General features: G+C 38.1%; 1 protein-coding gene across 1 annotated transcript in view; it reads left to right on the top strand.

Moving 5' to 3' along the window:
- Positions 1-15,396, top strand: part of LAMA3 (laminin subunit alpha 3) — a 122,274-nt gene extending 106,878 nt beyond the window's left edge. Inside the window, exons 58-76 of the mRNA XM_050890736.1 lie at positions 552-703; positions 802-964; positions 1,451-1,584; positions 2,094-2,244; positions 3,113-3,232; positions 4,156-4,280; positions 4,618-4,738; positions 5,951-6,091; positions 6,885-7,015; positions 7,744-7,875; positions 9,522-9,666; positions 9,961-10,112; positions 10,524-10,713; positions 11,016-11,156; positions 11,967-12,126; positions 12,266-12,393; positions 13,949-14,042; positions 14,390-14,509; positions 14,693-15,396. Coding sequence (XP_050746693.1) covers positions 552-703; positions 802-964; positions 1,451-1,584; positions 2,094-2,244; positions 3,113-3,232; positions 4,156-4,280; positions 4,618-4,738; positions 5,951-6,091; positions 6,885-7,015; positions 7,744-7,875; positions 9,522-9,666; positions 9,961-10,112; positions 10,524-10,713; positions 11,016-11,156; positions 11,967-12,126; positions 12,266-12,393; positions 13,949-14,042; positions 14,390-14,509; positions 14,693-14,838 — 2,646 coding nt within the window. The 3' untranslated portion in view covers positions 14,839-15,396. The remainder of the gene's footprint in view (positions 1-551; positions 704-801; positions 965-1,450; positions 1,585-2,093; positions 2,245-3,112; positions 3,233-4,155; positions 4,281-4,617; positions 4,739-5,950; positions 6,092-6,884; positions 7,016-7,743; positions 7,876-9,521; positions 9,667-9,960; positions 10,113-10,523; positions 10,714-11,015; positions 11,157-11,966; positions 12,127-12,265; positions 12,394-13,948; positions 14,043-14,389; positions 14,510-14,692) is intronic.
- The last annotated feature ends 2,649 nt before the right edge of the window (positions 15,397-18,045 follow it).

Here is an 18,045-nt window from a genome sequence, read left to right as displayed (position 1 = left end):
CCTTTTTATCCCCTAAATATCTGCCCAGGATATCTGTTGACAGCATTTTAATTGTTACTTGTGAAATATGGTATGTTGGAGAAATAAAATGTGAATTGTTTGGGAAAATGACTGCTTCCAGTCACATCAGTAGGAACCATTGTCCTTGACTGAGTGTTATTCCAAACATCTTTTTTATTTCACAGACGTTGAGTCTAATTTTTAGTAAAGGTGTCATGTTTTCATGGCTTTAGCTGGGAGATATTACAAATGTGAAAATTATTTTAGCTACTATTGTTATAAAAATAAAAAGCCACACGTGACTCTTCAATTAATTTATAACTATATTCACTGAATCAGTGCAACACATTATTCATTCAATCAGTGCAACATATAAGATTACAACTTTTTCTTCCCAGAACTGATGAACTTAATAACAATTCTCATCATTAGGTGGGTGGATTTCTTATGACTCATGCACAGCATGATGATGTCTCTGAGGAAGTGCTGCTGTATTTTACCTTCATGAACATTAATCATTTATTAATGATTATTTGCTTTGCTATTCTTAGGCTTCCAAGGACTATATTGGTATGGCTGTGAAAGATGGTCGCCTCACTTGTGTCTATAACCTGGGAGACGGTGATGTAGAAATAGCTGTGCCGCCACTTGTGACTCAAAGCGAAACTGAGGAAGCCATTATGGATCAAGTTAAGTTTGAAAGGTATAGGATCCGCAGTGCACAACAGTCTTTTCCAAAACCTGTTAAGAACATCTTTTATTAGTGTGATGTGATATTTTGCCTGTCTGTTTTGCTTTTAGGATTTACCAGTATGTAAAGCTGAATTACATCAAAGCAGCAACATCAATTTCTCCAGCGCATGAAAGCCCTTTGACTGCAAGCAGTGGAGGCAGTGACACTCTCCTAAATCTTGATCCCAGCACTGTTGTCTTTTATGTTGGAGGATACCCACCAGATTTTAGGGTACAAAGAGTTGCTTAGTCTTTTAAAGAGATTTCCGTGTTAATCATTCTGTTGTTCTTACAAGTAAAGATTGGAACTAGCAGTCTTTCAAAGGCTGTGTAAAAGTTTATCCATGTCAGTAGGAATAGATGGGATGCAAGGAGATGCTACGTCCTACAGAAGCTGCCTGGCTTATAGTATGCTAGAACTCAAAGAAGGGAGCATGATGGTATTTCATCTGCCGAGGACAGCATGAAACCTGTCCAGCCCTGCTAAGTACTATTCCCAATCCATCCATATGACTCCATTTTAAATTGTTCTGCAGTACTCCTGGGGTGGTATCACATCATTTGGGTATTATATACAAAGATAAAATAATTCTATGATATTTAGAATGTCATATTCTGTGTCTTATTAATATTTGCAGTAAGTCTTAGCAGTTACATGTCAATGTAAAATTTTGTCAGCTGATGTTGACGGAATGTTTTTGATGACACTATTTTGCAGCCTCCACATAAGCTAGACTATCCTCATTATGAAGGCTGCATTGAATTAGACAACCTAAATGAGCATATTATCAGCCTTTACAACTTCAAGAGGACATTTAATCTCAATACCACTGAAGTGCAACCCTGCAGAAGGTATGATATAAACACAGAAGTGTTTCACAATTCTGTGATTTTATCATTATGAATTCTTGTCTTTTCACATCCAGAAGAATAACCACTGTGGCTAAACTGGTGATTTTTTCCTAAGTCTTGGTCATTACTACATTTCTTAGAGAAAATCCTCAGTGTTGGCATGATTCACATCTATGGCAATCTCAGTCCACTGGCCAACAATTTAAATGTTATAATACCCAGACACAATTCATGGACTAATGTATTCAGCTCCATTATAAAGTAAATATTACATTAAGTGCAAAAAAGTTAGTCACTAATGATTTCCTCTCTAAAGACCATACGCGAATCCAATAGAAGCCAGTGGAAAGTTTTCTCTTTACTTGGGTTAGATCACAATTTGACCCTATTAGTGGCCCTGTACCAAATGCTTTAACTTAAGCTTTTTTAAAATTATAATGACAGTTAAGTCCATGTGGTAATAGTTTTTGCTTTCATATATTCACGTCTGTGACACTGAATTATTACAGGTATAAAGAAGAGACTGATCAAAGCTATTTTGAAGGCACTGGTTATGCCAGTGTCACATTGAAAGAACAAAATAGCCACATCCGAGTACGCTACGAGCAGACCATTGAGACTACTGCAGATGAAGGCATCGTGTTTTTTGCAGCAAATGGGGTAATTCATGGAATGCTTCTGTCTGTTGTGTGGTCCAAGAATATTTTTAAAAACTTCGCTTACTCGAGAACATGTTAGATTTAGTAATAACTGTAAGGAAATTTCTTAAAAGTGTTATTTTTGTCTGTGTGGCAGATTAGTAGATTCTGCTGTATTGTTTAATGTCATATGGTATAGTTTTAGGTAGCCCTGCGAGGAGCAGGGAGTTGGACTCAATGATCCTTATGGGTCACTTCCAACTTCAGATATTCTATGATTCTATAATGGCTGCTGAATACTCACTTTGTCGAGGCTGAGGAAAAAAATCATTCCAAGTAGCTCCTCCATTAGGCCATGCAGAGGATTTGGAACTGGGGGCAGGCAGGGAGGATGTAATTTGAATCAAACCAATTCTGAAATACTGAAATCCTCCAAAAGTGGAAGTGCACTCTTCCCAAATCTAGATATGGGTGGTAACAGAGTAAGGAAGAATTTAGAAAGTGACGTGGTGACTTATACCTGTAAAAGCTGCTCAAAACAGCAGTGATGCTACTTATCTAATAATATTATAGGCACGTTTGCAATCACTGTGACATGTTCTGGATAATTTCTCAATGATGTAAAAAGTCAGCAGACATCTTGAAATGACAAAAAGTCCTCTAGAGATTTGGAGAATACATCTGGAGCTGATACCAGATCTGTTTATAACAGCTTAAAGTAATTATGTTTGTTACTATTATAAGTTTTAGTGTGCTTTGTGTTATCTTTTCCCCCAAAAGCTTTATTGAAACAACTAGATAGCTTCATTAAAATTATTCACATGACAGTGAAATATATACGAAATGTGGGCAGTTTAATTGTGGTGGTGTTTTGTTTTTTTTTACTGCAGGATCAGTTCATCAGTGTGCTCATTAAAGATGGTCATACAGTTTTTAGATACAAAGTTGGCTCTGAGCCTCCAAAAGAAATAGAAGCCAATGCAACTGTAAATGATGGAACATATAAACAAGTATGTAATTTTAAACAATCAAGTGATCATTATTTGTAAAAATTCACATTAGCTGAAACTAAACATCTTCTTGTAAAGTTTAGTTGTGAATTTTCCTTTTGTGTTGAGGGGATCAAGCTGTTAGGGATTAGTTTGGACATGTGAAAATTAATCTTTCTACTGTTATGCTTTCCTGTGAATAAGTTCATATTTAACAGGAAAACCACCAAAGCAAAAAACTCTTTGACAGAGCATTGCTTTATTTAGTAGAGAGCCGTGTACATTGCAATTATTAACATATTTTAATACTTAGGTTAGTGTTTTCACCACCTAACGGTTTATTTCTTCAGGCCAGGCTGATCTTTACAGAGATTACTTTTTCGTAGTCTTTTTGTTGTTGCTTGTCTACTTAGTCTACTGTTTTGTAGTACTACTACTTCAGTCTGGCTGACATTGTTAAAACCTTTGATTGCCATGTTGATTCAGTGTTGCTTTTCCCCTTACTGCATCTCCAACTAAATAGCGTAGGTCGCAGGGTCTGCTGGAGGGAGTCTTTATGCCATGCTGGGTCAAGTTACCTCCAGCCAGCTGACTGACCTCGTCTTTGTATCAGGCAGCAGCTCCTGAATCTTCAGCTGCAAATAGAAGGCAATATCTGAATCTTAGGTGAGGTGTATTTTAAGGACAATCTTCCTGAGGAAAATAAAACCTCACCTTGTATTTGGATAGTAGAGCATTTTCCTTAGGCATTTGCTTTGGCCAAATGCCCAAATTTTGCAAAGTACCTTTGAACTACTGCAGTTACTCTGGATTTAAGGCACTAGTAAATGAGAGGAGGGGGAAAAAAACCATTGTGTCCTGCTCTGTGGGAGTACTTTTAATCTGCTACACAATTTTTGTTTCTCCTGAGTGAACTAATTCTCATTATTCACCTATTATTTCAGATTCATTTGGTGCTTGCCCGAAGTAGGAATACTGTTCATGTCAGTCCTGATATTAAAGCCAACATAAATGTCTTCCTTTTCAATAAGTACTATCTAGGTGGAATTCCACCTTCTCTACGGGAACGGTGAGTAATACACAGGCTTTGTATGGGAACTCCATCTAAACTCTTTCCTTAGGCAATTTCTTTCACACTCTGTATCGGGTATCTTATGTGATATGAAAATAACCAGTGTATAATACATGATCATAATCTGTGATTTTTGGCTAATGGTGGGATCTTTGTTGGAGTGTATCCTGAAGACTGGGTTTCATCAGCATGACGTATGTGTGTGCAAGAAAGATTGCTCGTGTTCTGTTTTTCTATTTCGTATATTGTCAGCATTTACAGGCTACTGTACTGGTGTGTGCTTTGAAATACCAGGCTACTGAACTCAATTTTTCCTTCCACTCCCTGAAACCAGCTTTAATATATCCACACCTCCATTCCGGGGCTGCATGAAGAATGTGAAAAACCCTAACACTGCATCTGTTATTTTTGACGAGACTGTTGGTGTCAGCAAGAAATGTTCAGATGACTGGAAGGTAACTAAGAAAGTTCCTTAAAAACTTCTGCTGGAGTTCACAGAGCCTGGTTTGTCTGTAAATCCTGGACCATTATGGTTTTAACCTGGACTGGTTTTACTCAGGTCAAAAATTATATTTGGTTAACATGTGATGGTAATAAAAGAACCTGGGCTTGGTATGAAGATATGGAAGAAAGGAGACTCCATCCCTACTGTGATAGCTTGCTCCAGCACATAGTCCACCCTCTTAATTAATACTGTGTACAATTAAGACTTCATATTTACCATGTAAACTTGTTGGCGTCCAGTTGCTGTTATTGATTAGGCCAGAATACTTAGTTACTTAATACTACTCAAGATCTTTCCTCCCGCCAAGATGCTTATGCTTCCTAATTAAATGACTTCTCAACCTTTTTTCTTGAAAGAGCTAAGCAGACTCTACTTCCACCGAAGTCTCTCATTGTAAGGCTATTGCTCCACTCATCTGATTGTTTTATAATTATTTTCTGCGCACCCTTGAGTTTTGCCACGTTCTTTTTAAAATGGGACAATGTGATGTTTCAGTGTTGGCTTAACCAATGCTGCATGGAGAGATGAAAACTACCCTTCTGCTTCTACTTACTGCTACTTACATGGTGCATGATCCCATTTGCCCTTTTTACTATGGCATTGCACTGAAAGTTTGTGCTCATTTGCTTTCCTTTTGTGGCATCTAAACCTTTCACAGAGCAATTTCTTTGCAGGTCATTTCCCTATGCAGAGGATCTGACCTTCATTCTCTGTCTGTATCTGTACAACTTCTCACGTATTAAAACGTGGTTTGTTCAAAAAGGCCCAGGTATATTCTGTCCTATGACTCACAGAGTTTCAGTTATGTAGCTCATCTGCACAGCTCCGTACTTACGAACCAGTCCTCCAGCTGCTCACTTTTGTGTCCCCAAATGTCAAAACTTTCAAAGCCATCATGTCAATGCAGAGATTAGCTGGAGACAAACAGCTCGTTATCTCAGCAATCCTCATCTCCCTTTAGAGTTTCTCAGATCATAGTTAATGCTGGTGAAACCAGTTCAGTTGGTCTGTTCCGTACTGAAATTGTACTTGCAGTTTGCCTTGTGCTTGGTTTTGACTGGAGTCGGTCGCAATTATGTTGAGTAGGGCAGTTGTTGTCCCATGTTGCCATTTCTTCTGATTAAAAGGAAAACCACTGAAAGCATTATTATCTGTCTTTCAGCTCATCAGATCTGCAGCTTTCTCCAAGAAGGGAACATTGAGCCTGAGTGCGGCGGGTTTCCCATTTCCCAAGGATTTCCAAGTTGGCTTTGGCTTTCAGACCATGGCATCGACTGGAACACTCTTGAATTACAATCTATGGGTATGAAACATAGATCATGTTCATGTTCAACGTAGAATATGTGATTGGTTTTATTTCTAGATCAGTCATGTTTGTTTGTGACTGTGTCAGTTTGGCATCAGTTTGTGTGATAAGTTTCATGTAGATTCCTGTATTTTAAGGCAAGAAAAGGCTATTATAATCATCTTTTGAGCATGGCATCTTGCATGTCATAGGCCAGAGAAACTCATCCTGGCAATTTCTTCACTCAACCAACAAGTAGTTCAACAAGTAACTGAGCTTTGAACTTGAGCCTTCTGCAGAGCAGCTCATGCACCGTAACACCACCATCCCAGTAAGATAACTGTTGCCTAGTACAGTTGGCTGGAAATTTTCTTAGAAAAAACTGGCATTCCACGCAGAAATGTTACCATGATATGCAGAGAAAAGGGGTTGATTTTGGCAACATTCCCTCAGAAAGCAGGGAGGTTCAAGTAGAACCCCATTCTTGCTGGCTGGAGGAGTTAAGAAGTGAGTGTGCACCAGGCATTTGAGAAGTGGAGAACTGAATCCTCTGCTTTTTGTAAAAATAATTTAAACAAGTATTTTAAATAACTGTTTGGTATTCAGAGTGCAGAGGTATTTTAAAACAGAAACTATGCTAATCAGGCAGAACTGGGTGTAATATCTGGTATTAGATGACTGAAGTGTCAGAATTGAAGTGTAAGAAAATTTCTTTCCCATAAGAGACCACTGAGAACTGTATTAATGGCAATATCAAGGAGAACTAAAGGCACTTGCATTTACCTGATCGTTTTGTGGGATTCTTTTGTAGCCTAGTATTCTTACCATCTTTCTGAGACCTGGCTTTGTAATTGCGAAGATGGGAGAGAAGGAAATTGAACTGAAAAAGAAATACGAAGATGGGTCAATACATTATGTGACGGTAATAAAAACAGACAACAGGTGAGTCCAGTTCTTTATCTGATTGTTTTATGTTGTGGCTGGAGAAAGAAGATTAAAATTGTGTGACTTGTTCTTTGGGTACACAGCTAACAATGGCCTCTGCTAGCAAAGGATACTGAAATAATGAAGCAAAAGGAGATTTTTAGTCTGTGAATGTTCATGTACCTGTGGTGTTTCAGCTGTACGTCACTATGCATGTCTTTTATAGATTGTGTGAGTTTTGACTGCTTGTCAGGCTGGAGCTTTGGAGCTCTTCCCCTTCCCATAGCCTTTACATATGTCACTGTAAGTTATAAACCCAGTTAGTTAAACTGGAAAGTTTTGAATGATTGGCTATAACTTTGGGTAATTATAACTTAATATTATCTGTACTAGCTGTTGCTAACATGTCAAGTGCACCATTCTGACACAAAGGATGAAATCCTGTCCCATAGTTGTCAATGAGAGTTTTTTCATGAATTTCAGTTGGACCAGGGTTTCACTGTAGGACTGAAGTACTAGCTTCAACTCTTGTTCAATATCTACTACCGAAAAGCAGAGCAGTTTCATAGCAGTCAATGAGCACATACAGAAAAAAATCTCAGAAGTGAGCTAATGAAGCTCTAGCATAATTACAATGTAACAAGAAAATACATCTGTCAAATGGTTCTTTTTTTGTATATATATATCAGTTAGGTTCACAACTATTTATTTAGATTTCATGCTTGTTTTTATTCACTTTGTTTCAGAGTACGTCTGCTGGTTGATGATGAATCAGCATTAGCATCAGTTGACTCTCCAAGAGCACAGGCATTAAATGAACCTATAAAATTTGGCGGAGATAATTTTGAAGGTTGCATCTCAAACATCTTTATAAAAAGGTATTTGTCCTAGCAAGATTTGTTTCATGCATTTTGGCCTGTTTTCCTTCTTTAATCATATTAAAATCACTTTTTCCTAAACTGCTCTTCTTCTACATGCGTGAAGCCTTCATTAATGTATAACTTTGCCCCAAAATATTCTTTTATTCAGGCAGGTTATACATGGTATCAAGTTGTAAGTAAATCTGCTGTTCAGATGGAATGGAATTTCAGTCTGAATTGTACCTGTTTAGTAGTCTTTTAATCAAAGAATGAACTCAACATAGTGAATTGGAAGTGTCCCAACAAGACATCCGAAAAGATCTGCTAGATTCTATCATTATAGCTACACAGGGAGCCAGGTAATGAAATGAGCAAAGCTTACTGACAGAACCAAAAGACTGACTTACACAAACAAATGAGAGCATATGTATAGAAATCATGTGCCTGATTTATGTTATCTCTTTTTTCACATGTGTTTGTCTGCTTATTAGAGGCATCTTACAGGCAAAATTTAGGAGAAAAATTATGCATAAGTACGTTCTTTAAAGAAAAGCATTCCTTGAGTCACAAGTGATGTCCCAGTGGGGCTTTGTTTTAGCTAAGTTTTGAGGAATATTTATACATGTGTAGAGTTTACAAAAAATAGTGTATTTTGATTTGATTGTCATCAAATCACAGAATGGGTTGGGTTGGAAGGGACCGTTAAAGATCATCTAGTCCAACCCCCCTGCCACAGGTAGGGACATCTTTCACTAGGTCAGGTTGCTCAAATGATATCTTTATTTAAAGCACTGCAAGACAATGAAGTAATCTGTATATTAACTTCCCCATCAGAAAACAAATTTGGAAAATTGCTTTTAGTACAAAAATAGATGGAGAATTAATATTGTAGCTAGTCTGAGTGAATGGAGAACTGGACCAGAATTGAAGAAGTTCAGGTTCCGCTCCCAACACTACCACTCTTCTCACAGAAAACCAGGGGCAAGGAGCTTCATTGCTTTTTGTATTTGTAAAGTGTTTTGTAACTTACTGATTAGAGATGCTGTGTACAACTTAGGAAATGATAGTATTACTTAATATTATTCTTTATACACACAGGAAGTTGGTTTTGACAGTCTTTCTGATAATTTGGCTATAATACTAAAGCTACATATTAAGTTGTGATGGGCTTTGCCCCTTGACAAATCTCATTAGAACATCTTATTTAAGGAGAGAGTGAATCATTGAGTTAGCAGGATCTAATGTTGCCATTTTTTCTTGATCTGCCACTGGTTATGCATAATTAACCAGCAAAGTTTTGTAGTCTGATCCAGAAATCTTATTCAATCAAGGCTGCTGTCATTTTTTCCCCTTTTCTCAATAGCAATATTTGTTTGGTTTTTTTAAATAGATAGCTTCTAGCAAAAAATACTTTGTTTAGAAGAGATGAGAACAAAACGTCAGAGTTTTTTCACAGCGAAAAAGAAATGGGCAGAACCAGGACAAATATGAATACTTTTTACAGCATTGAACCTACATTTTTCATCAAAAAATAAAAATCGGTACTTTAACATCAGGTCACTGGGAAATCTATTTTGTACAGTACACAATCTTACAATATGTTGTTGATTACACTAAAGAAAAGGAATGCTGTGTCACAGCACTCACTGCTTTCATCACTCTAGGGCAGGTCAGCTCCCTGAGGTTCAAAATCTCGTTAATTATACTGCAAAGACTGGTGTATCCCTCGGAGCTTGCCGCAAATACGAGAACCTTGAACCAATGCTGCTGAAGGAATTTAAAAACCCTCTCAGGTTTAAGATGCTCAAGGTACGCTTATTTTTACTGTCATCTTCGCTCCAAGGCCTTGTCTGCACAGCCATGGTTTGTAGAACTGAGATTCAGATGTTATTATTCTCCTTCCATCTCACATCTGAAGCAAGTTGTTTCTGTATTGAAGTTCCATGCTAAACCCATACTTGTCCAGGATGACAACAGCTTCTCTGTCATTTAGAGAAGGCTGTTGACTGCCTCAGGTGGGAACTCTTAAGTGTGTAGACCGAAATGTTTTTTTTTTCCATGTGCACGCATAGTAAATGTTTCAATTCTGTCTTACAGGTACAGAATGAAAAATACCTTGATTATTTGAAAGCCGCTAATGTGCAAAACCACACTTTACCAACTCAGTTAAATGTCAGCAGTGAAGCATATCTCCTTGGAAATATCCCCAACAGTTTCATATCCTACATGTTTTCTCCACTGTCATCTCCAGAGAGGTAATACAAATGTTCTCTGTTCTCCTCCTAATACTTGAATTGCCAAAGCTGCTTGAATCTTTGGGTGCTAAGAGTTAGGATTTTCTTCTTGCTTATGTCTTGGAGCATAACAGAAGAGTGGTTCTAAAGGTTCAGGCATTTTTTTTCTATGCTAACATTTACCCAAACTGTGTAGATTGACTTGGATGTGGTGAACAATTACAGTGCATATTGATGCCAAGTGCTAAGCCTGAATATTGTCGACTTTCATTCACATTCAGAAATGCAGGCAATGTAGAACACCATGATTCCACCCAAAAGCTATTCTGCATTTCACAAATGGAGTTTCACTGGCCTTTTTTTGGAGAACAGAAAGAATACAACAACTAACAAAACAGACCTATATTTGAATATGCTTACTTTCCACTACAGGTTACATTTTTCTGTAGATGTACGGACTCGATCATCAAGAGGATTAATAGTTTTCATGGAGGGAAGGTCTGAGGATTCTTATATGGCTCTCCACATTTCAAAAGGACGTTTTGTCTTTTCACTTGGCTCTGGAGGAAAACAAATCAAAATCAAAACCAGTATTAAATACAATGATGGGCAATGGCACACTGTAAGTAGTATCGCACAGGAACCATGGTGAAACCACAACTAGCATTGAGCAGGCACAGCCTATTGAATTTTTAAGATATTAGAAATTCAATTTTGGTCATCTGAAGTTAATTCCTGTGCCTGAAAGTTCATGTGGTTGACAGGTCTTTGTTATGAGAGAGCTTATAGAGACTGATGGTTCCAGCATGTTATTTTCAGTTTAAATATTTCAACAATACAGTGTTTAAGTTAAAGAAAAAAAATCTCCAGTGGCTTTCATTAGCCTCAGCGTTTTTCATTCTGTTATGTTTGCACCCTGCAAAGGTGGTCTTCAGCACAGATGGGAAGAATGTCCGCCTCGTTGTTGATGGTCTAAGGGCCCAGCATGGAAGATTAGCAAAAAATTCTGCCATCAGCATTAAACCACCAATCTACGTGGGAGGGCTGCCATCACTGAAAAGACAGGTAAATAATTGACACATCCACCCACACACACGCCCCATGCTGCACTAATTACCTGTGAAAGTGTTAACATGCAGGATTTCCATGTTGAAAAGGTTTGGGGGATATTTCCAAGCACCGAGTGAGCACCATGTGTGACTGGTGTTTGCAATTGTTTATTACAGGTCTTCTTCCTCACCTGTTCACACAGCTCTCAGCTGGACCCATATTTTCAGCATGTGTTGCCGAGACACTGATGACAACCATGTACTGTTTTCATTTCTATTCTTTAAAAAATAGAAAAGACCGAAGTCACATTTGTAATTCCAGCAATACCCTCTTCCTGCAGAATATTTACCTCAGTGGACTAAGCGATAATCTATAGAGAAGCAAAGGAATCCTACTCATTAAGGAATTATGAATGTAGAACTAGATTTTAATCTGAAATATGTGTGGTTCCTATTACTTAAAAAATTGGACAATTAATGATGCAGGGCATTTTAGAAAATGAGATTTAAATAAACAGCCTCTTAGGAAGGGAAGTGTGTACTTGAGATTTCACAACTCCCATTGCGTTGTCTTTTTGACACATCATTGGGAAGTATCTGTTCTGCAAGCAGGAGTTATGTTAACTCAAAATCAACTGTCACTTTCATGTTTTAAGCTCTTTTTTAAAATTTTGGAATACCTTTTCACTGCATCAGAGACAGGTTTTAGGTGCCTTTAGTGCCAGTTGGCTTTCTACAGTCCAACAGTACAAAAGAACTAATGGGTATTCTTACTAAAAAACCTGCCATCATGCTTTAGTATTCATGTTTTGAAATATGCTTTCAGAATATACCAATGAACAGTTTCAAGGGTTGCCTGAGGAATTTTAAGATGAATGGAAAAGTCATGAATGCACCTCAGCAAAAAAATGGTGTACTTCCATGTCTGGATGTTCCCATGGACACTGGGATTTATTTCTTTAATGAAGGAGGATATATCACCATTGGTAAGCTATGTAGAGATTATGGTATATGGAATTATGTCTTAAGTGTGTATGTGTAAGAATTTTTTTATTTATTTTTACATGGTTTTCCAATTATCTCCTCCTATGATCATTCCTCTACCCACTGTTTAATTCTCCACAGGTAATTTGCTGATGGGCTTGGATTTTAGGATTGTATTTACCATTCGACCAAGGAGTTCAACAGGTGTACTTCTCCATGCTGGAAGCAAGCAAGACAACTACTTGACTATTTACATGGAAGGAAGAAAGGTAAGTACAGGCTGTGTTTCCATTTCAGCAGGGGGAATTCTGACCTTGAACTCTGGACTTGTGTGTTACAACATTTGTCTATAGGTATAATGTTAAACGACTTCCTCAGAGTTGTTTAAAACCATCACATGGAAAACTGAGCATTTAACCTGTCTCTTCCTCAGAGTTGTTTATAACCATCACATGGAAAATTGAGCATTTAACCTGTCTCTATGCCTACATTAGCAGCTTCCATTGTGTGCACACTAGTTTGCACATGCTTTCTTCACAGTGGTCAGCAGCAGGGCACAGTCTTAATTTTTTCAGGCTTCCGAGCCTTTGCAAAAACCCACTGGGTTTTTGGCTAGAGGCTACAGAACTCCATGGCTTATTCCCACTCCTACATCAGTCATCATGTGGCTGTACTGATGCAGCTCTGTAACCACGTCTGTTAAAGAACTGGAGCAGTCTTGCTTTGTGTTAGCGTCTTCTCCTCTAGCTGATGGGTGTGTCATGGTGTTGATTATTATCACTGTTGCTTTTTCGTAATGTAACAGCTTCTGAGTGTGAGTCTTGGACTACAAAACTATTGTGGTTGCTGCTGGAGAGGCATCAAAGAGAAAGATGTCAGTGCTCCACAGAACCTGCTGTCTCATAGCACAGTTTAAACCAGCATGAGTCTACCTAACTTCAGAAAGCTCAGCGTTGCTCTTCTCTTCCCAGATTAGGGAACTTGGTTTTATTATTTATCTTTTTGTCGTCAGTTAGTTTCCCCCAGATCACTGATCTGGTTCAAGACACAGCTAGCACATGGAAGCAGGGGCATCAACAGCCGGGGACTCCTTAGGGGCAAGATTGACCACTTTTTTCAGCAGTAACTTAGATTAATGCTGGCTGTTGGTGGGGACAGGATGCAACAGCAAGGAATAAAAGGTCAATGGGACACCATCAGTCAGCCTGATAGGAAGTGGACTCAGCCTATCAGTTACCTGACCATTACCAAGTTTGTTGTAACCATCACACCAAAAGAGAGTTTCAGAGGAAGATGTTGGAAAAAAAATAATGCACTCACAAGGAATGAGAAGCAAGATGTGAGAAAGCACAAGCAGGTGCTTGTTCAAAATGTCATCATAAACAGTCAGGCCACAAGCTTCGTGAGTGAATTACAAGGAGTCCAAAATTGCGTGAAAGGCGAGAGAAATGTATTACAGAGATTCTCTCAGGAGATGCCAAGCATGTAGATGACTGCTTTGGGAAAGGAAAGGAAGGCCTGGTAGGAAAGACCTTGTCTCAGAGAGATTATGTCAAAAGAATTAACATAATTTTGTAAGATTGAGAAGGAGAGACAAAGGTATGTATTTACGCTTGTAAAATTTGTCAAATATCCTCTCCTGGGATTCTATTAGGCAAATTTACTTTCCTCTTGGAGAGGATAATTTCTGAAATACATATACAATGACAGTGACTCTTAAAACTAGGTGAAACCCAGCCATCACAAGGTCAGTAAATTAAAGTACTGTATTTTTCTGTTGCTCTTTTCTTTGCCATGGTAACTTAAAAGATAACTTTTTTACAGGTCATTGCTGCTGGAAATAGTGGTGCTGGAGAATTCCAGACATCAGTCACACCTAAGCAACCTCTGTCTGATGGACAGTGGCATACTATTGCAGGTATATTGTACATACCAGTTCTTCTGAAACTTTTTGAAAGGATGGTGGGCACAGAGCATTGCAGCTCCAGATTTTTGTTAATCATTTCACTTCTGTTTATTCTGAGAATACTCTTTAGAACAATATAAGTGTCTTGTGTTAATTCAAGGCTTTATGTAAGATGGTTTTTTTTGGGCTGTATTTAGTCCCAGAGTACCTAGATGTGTCAATCTGACTTTGAATTAAAATAAAATCTATTTTTCCTATGAGTTAAATTGCAAGACAGATGCTATTTAAAAATAGTGCCATATCTAGTTGATTCTTTAATAGGGTTGAGAAAGAGTACTCATTTACCTGCTTCTTTGCAGTCTCTCAGAAGGAGAACATGGTGCAGCTAGAAGTGGGCACACAGAGTAACTATACCACTGGACTTCCACCCTCTCCTCCTAGACGTGTGCATCAGCCACTCTACTTCGGCAAAATTCCAGGTAATATTATTGCTTCTTATTTTTTCATGTATCTACTGGCTTTTTTTCCTTTCCAAAACAAAGGTCCCGTTCATGCATGTAGTCCTATATCATTCCCCCTCTTTTGAAAGCCTTGCAATAATTAATGTTCTTTAAAATCATTCTCATTTTATTAACTTGATCTTTCTACCTGTTTTTTTGTAGCAAATTTGGACACAGTGTGGCTTCCAGTTAAAGACCCATTTTTTGGCTGTCTTTGGAATATTACCATCAATGACAAACATGTCTCCACCAGGAGAATTTCAGAGGTTCATGGTGTAGTGAGTTTGCATGGGTGCCCAGCGAAGTAACTTTGCTGTTACAGTAGTTGTACACACATCAGGTTGGGTCTGCTGAAGTACTGTGTGAATTCATGCAACGTGGGTTCCCCTTTCGCTGATCACCGTGTCACTGGCATCACGCTGGTTATTCAGCACAGCTGGTGAGCAAATGCATCCTCTGGATGTGGACTGTGCCAAAGCAAATTAAAAGTATTTGCTTTGATCAACTCCCTTTTAAATGTTATTGATTTCCAAGGTAATCCATTGTGCCTGTTGAAATATATGCAGAAAATATAATTGTATATACCCTACTGGGCCAAATTCTGCTCTCACCCACAACAGCATAGACTTGAGTAACTCCAACATCTTAATTTTGGAAATTTGCCTTAATGCTGGTCATCTTGAGAGCAAATTTGATCCACTAATATAAAGAATTTTATAAAAATATAAATCTCTTTGGATTGATGTTTATACAGAAATGTACATTAATGTTAAAAGTAATAATAATAATATAAATGGAGTTTGAAGCACTTTAAGGAGTGAAACTCTGGGAGTTTGTTACAATGCTAGGAATTTGGGGCCAAATAAATGCAGTATGTTCTTAAAACCATCTGTTTTCTCGTTTGGTTATTTTAACCTGGTGTTTCTTTTATGTGCTTTTTACAGACTGCTAAATCCTGCTTGCTTTATGCATATATTTCTGTAGCTTTAAGAAGCTGATTTGCCTGAATAAGCAAGAGTCCATCATCTCTGCTTACTAGAATTTGGTTATATAAAAACCTCAGAAAGAAAGTAATTTTTCTTGTTATCTTCAGAGGCAGAAAGTCTCCTCCAAGGCTTTTTTTTTTTCTGATTAAATGAAGACAAGTTATATTAGGAACAGCAGTTGCACCTGCTACAGTTATGTAGCATGACTTGCAGGACTAAATCAGCAAAACTGTTTTCTTTGACATTCAGATCTTTATTTTGTACCTGATCATGACCCATGGTGGAGGGTGGGGGACACAATTTGCTTTATTCTTCTGAATACAGGGCTAGACTGAATACACTTGACATGGCTTCTTCTTCCTCTATCATTCAGAAGCACCATTTTGATAGTTACTTTTTTTTACCAATTCCCTGATGCCAGCCCTCTCTTGCAAAATTAAAACCTTTTCTAAGGATGGTCCTAGGCAGGAGTAGACAGCGATGCAAACAAACCCTCCTTCCCACCTAATGCAATGTTTGCTCCCACCTTCCAGTGCCTTCTTGCTCCAGGTACAGTGGCGTGTCCTCAGTGTGTTTGGAATGAGGTGCTAGCTGGATTAATAAAAGAAGATACCAGACCAATAGCCCTTATGGGTTTGGTCATTAATCCCTTATCAAATTTTTGCAGCTTTGCAGGGTAGCCGAAGTGTCAGAAAGCTGTTCACACCAAATCCTGTGTTGCTTTTTCTTGTATGGCAATTCTGTTACAGGCAAGTCTATGTCTATGCAGAGGTTTCTCAGCTGTAGAGCTAGTTTTGGAGGGAATGAGATGCAGTGAAAGCGTGCCAGAGTTGAGGCCTCTGAGAGAGCAGAGGATTGGCGTGTAATGGCAGAGCCCTCTCTCTGGAGATGCTCTGCAGAAACAACTCCTGCATGGCAGCCTGCCACATGGGACAGAAACACCCATCGGCCTAGAGGTGGTGGGGTTTGGAAATCATCTTTTCAGATAGCAACAGCTGAATCCTTTCTATGTGTAAAGCCCCCTGCCTTTGAAGTAGATGGTCAAATATTCAGGTGACCAAAACTGTGGAAATACTCAATTGATTTACTGGCCTTAGTTGGCACTGAAAATTTCCACAAGGAGAAAGGAAGAACAGTTAAACTTTATCAAGCAATTCTCTAGTAACATTTCATATCTCATGCCCACCAGACTGCTCTCAAGCAGATTTTCCCTAGTCACAGAAAAGCCTTTTCCTTCTTCCTTTTTCCCCTCAGAAAAAGCAAACATGGCAAAGATTTTTGCATCACAACCTGGAGCCAGTCCTGGATTTCAATTCTCTTCCATTTGATTTTATTTTATCAGAAGTAGTTTTAACACTGACAAGAAGAAATGAAAAATGTATAAAGACTTGAGTAAATGTAAGTTATATTGATTAGTAAGTATTAATTCCAGTACAATCCTAATGCAAAACAAAAAAGTAGAAAAGTCTCTCTGGTTTTACGGTTCTTGGTGGTTGTTTTTTTCCCCCCAGTTTCTTCAGTTGTATTGCTTCCATAGAGTCAGGCTGTCACACATTGTTGGGACAATCAATAAAAGCCAACTAGAGTTTCAAGTTTTGTACTTTAACATAGATAAATCTATATCAGGCTGATATACACTTAGTAAAAAGCTTTTTGATCCTGAAGAGCCAGTGGATATTCTTTACATGAGGAAAGAAGTTGTCCTGTTTAGTCTGATGAAGAATTCTTATTATTCAAGAAATCCACACAGACACTGAACTGTATTTCATGCATTGTCTGTTTTATGCTTTGAATATTCTGAATTTTCTCACATGGGAAACAACTTCTGGAAAACAAGAGCCTGAATTTTCAAGCATTTAGAGTCATGAATGGTAGACATAATTTCAGTTGTAAAGATTCCTTCTCTTCAGGTTCACCAGGAAAGATCTTTGTTAAAGTCAAAATAAACAATTCCTCCAATACATTTTATAGCAGACCAGAAGTGACTAAATCTTGTAGTAAGATGAAATGTTATGAGAATAAATAGCAATGTGAGCCTTGGGTAACCACCTTGTCATGGGGATTTTTTATTATTATAAGTAGTATTTCCAAAGCTTTCGTCATCCGAGTGTTGGCATTTGACAGTAACTTCCATGGATTATTTACCTTCCTTTGGCTATAGCATTTCAGGTGGACCCCCAAAACTATCAATTCCCATGTTAGAATAAAAGTAAGTTACAACTCCCACAGGAGAGGCTTTCCCTGTGATTTTTTTATTCTCTAGTCATCTTTACTATTTGCTATTCAAGCCTTTAAGTAATACTAATATTTTCAATGGTAAAACACTCTCAACTCCAGTCATCCTTTCTGAGCCTGCATTATTACTCATTGCTTGTGTTCAAGGGTGCAGAGGTATTACAGCTTGTGTTTTGCTTCATTCACCTTAAAATTAGAAGTAACAAAGAAATGCGTATGTTAATGTCTGCTGGCAAGATTTTGCTATATGGTTTGTACCATGAAACCATGTACCATATGAAATTCAAGCTTCTG

Source organism: Gymnogyps californianus, chromosome 2 (genome assembly GCF_018139145.2).
Source record: "Gymnogyps californianus isolate 813 chromosome 2, ASM1813914v2, whole genome shotgun sequence".
Classification (NCBI taxonomy): Eukaryota; Metazoa; Chordata; class Aves; order Accipitriformes; family Cathartidae; genus Gymnogyps; species Gymnogyps californianus.
Note: the sequence above shows the minus strand (reverse complement) of the source record. Positions and strands in the feature narration are given on the sequence as shown.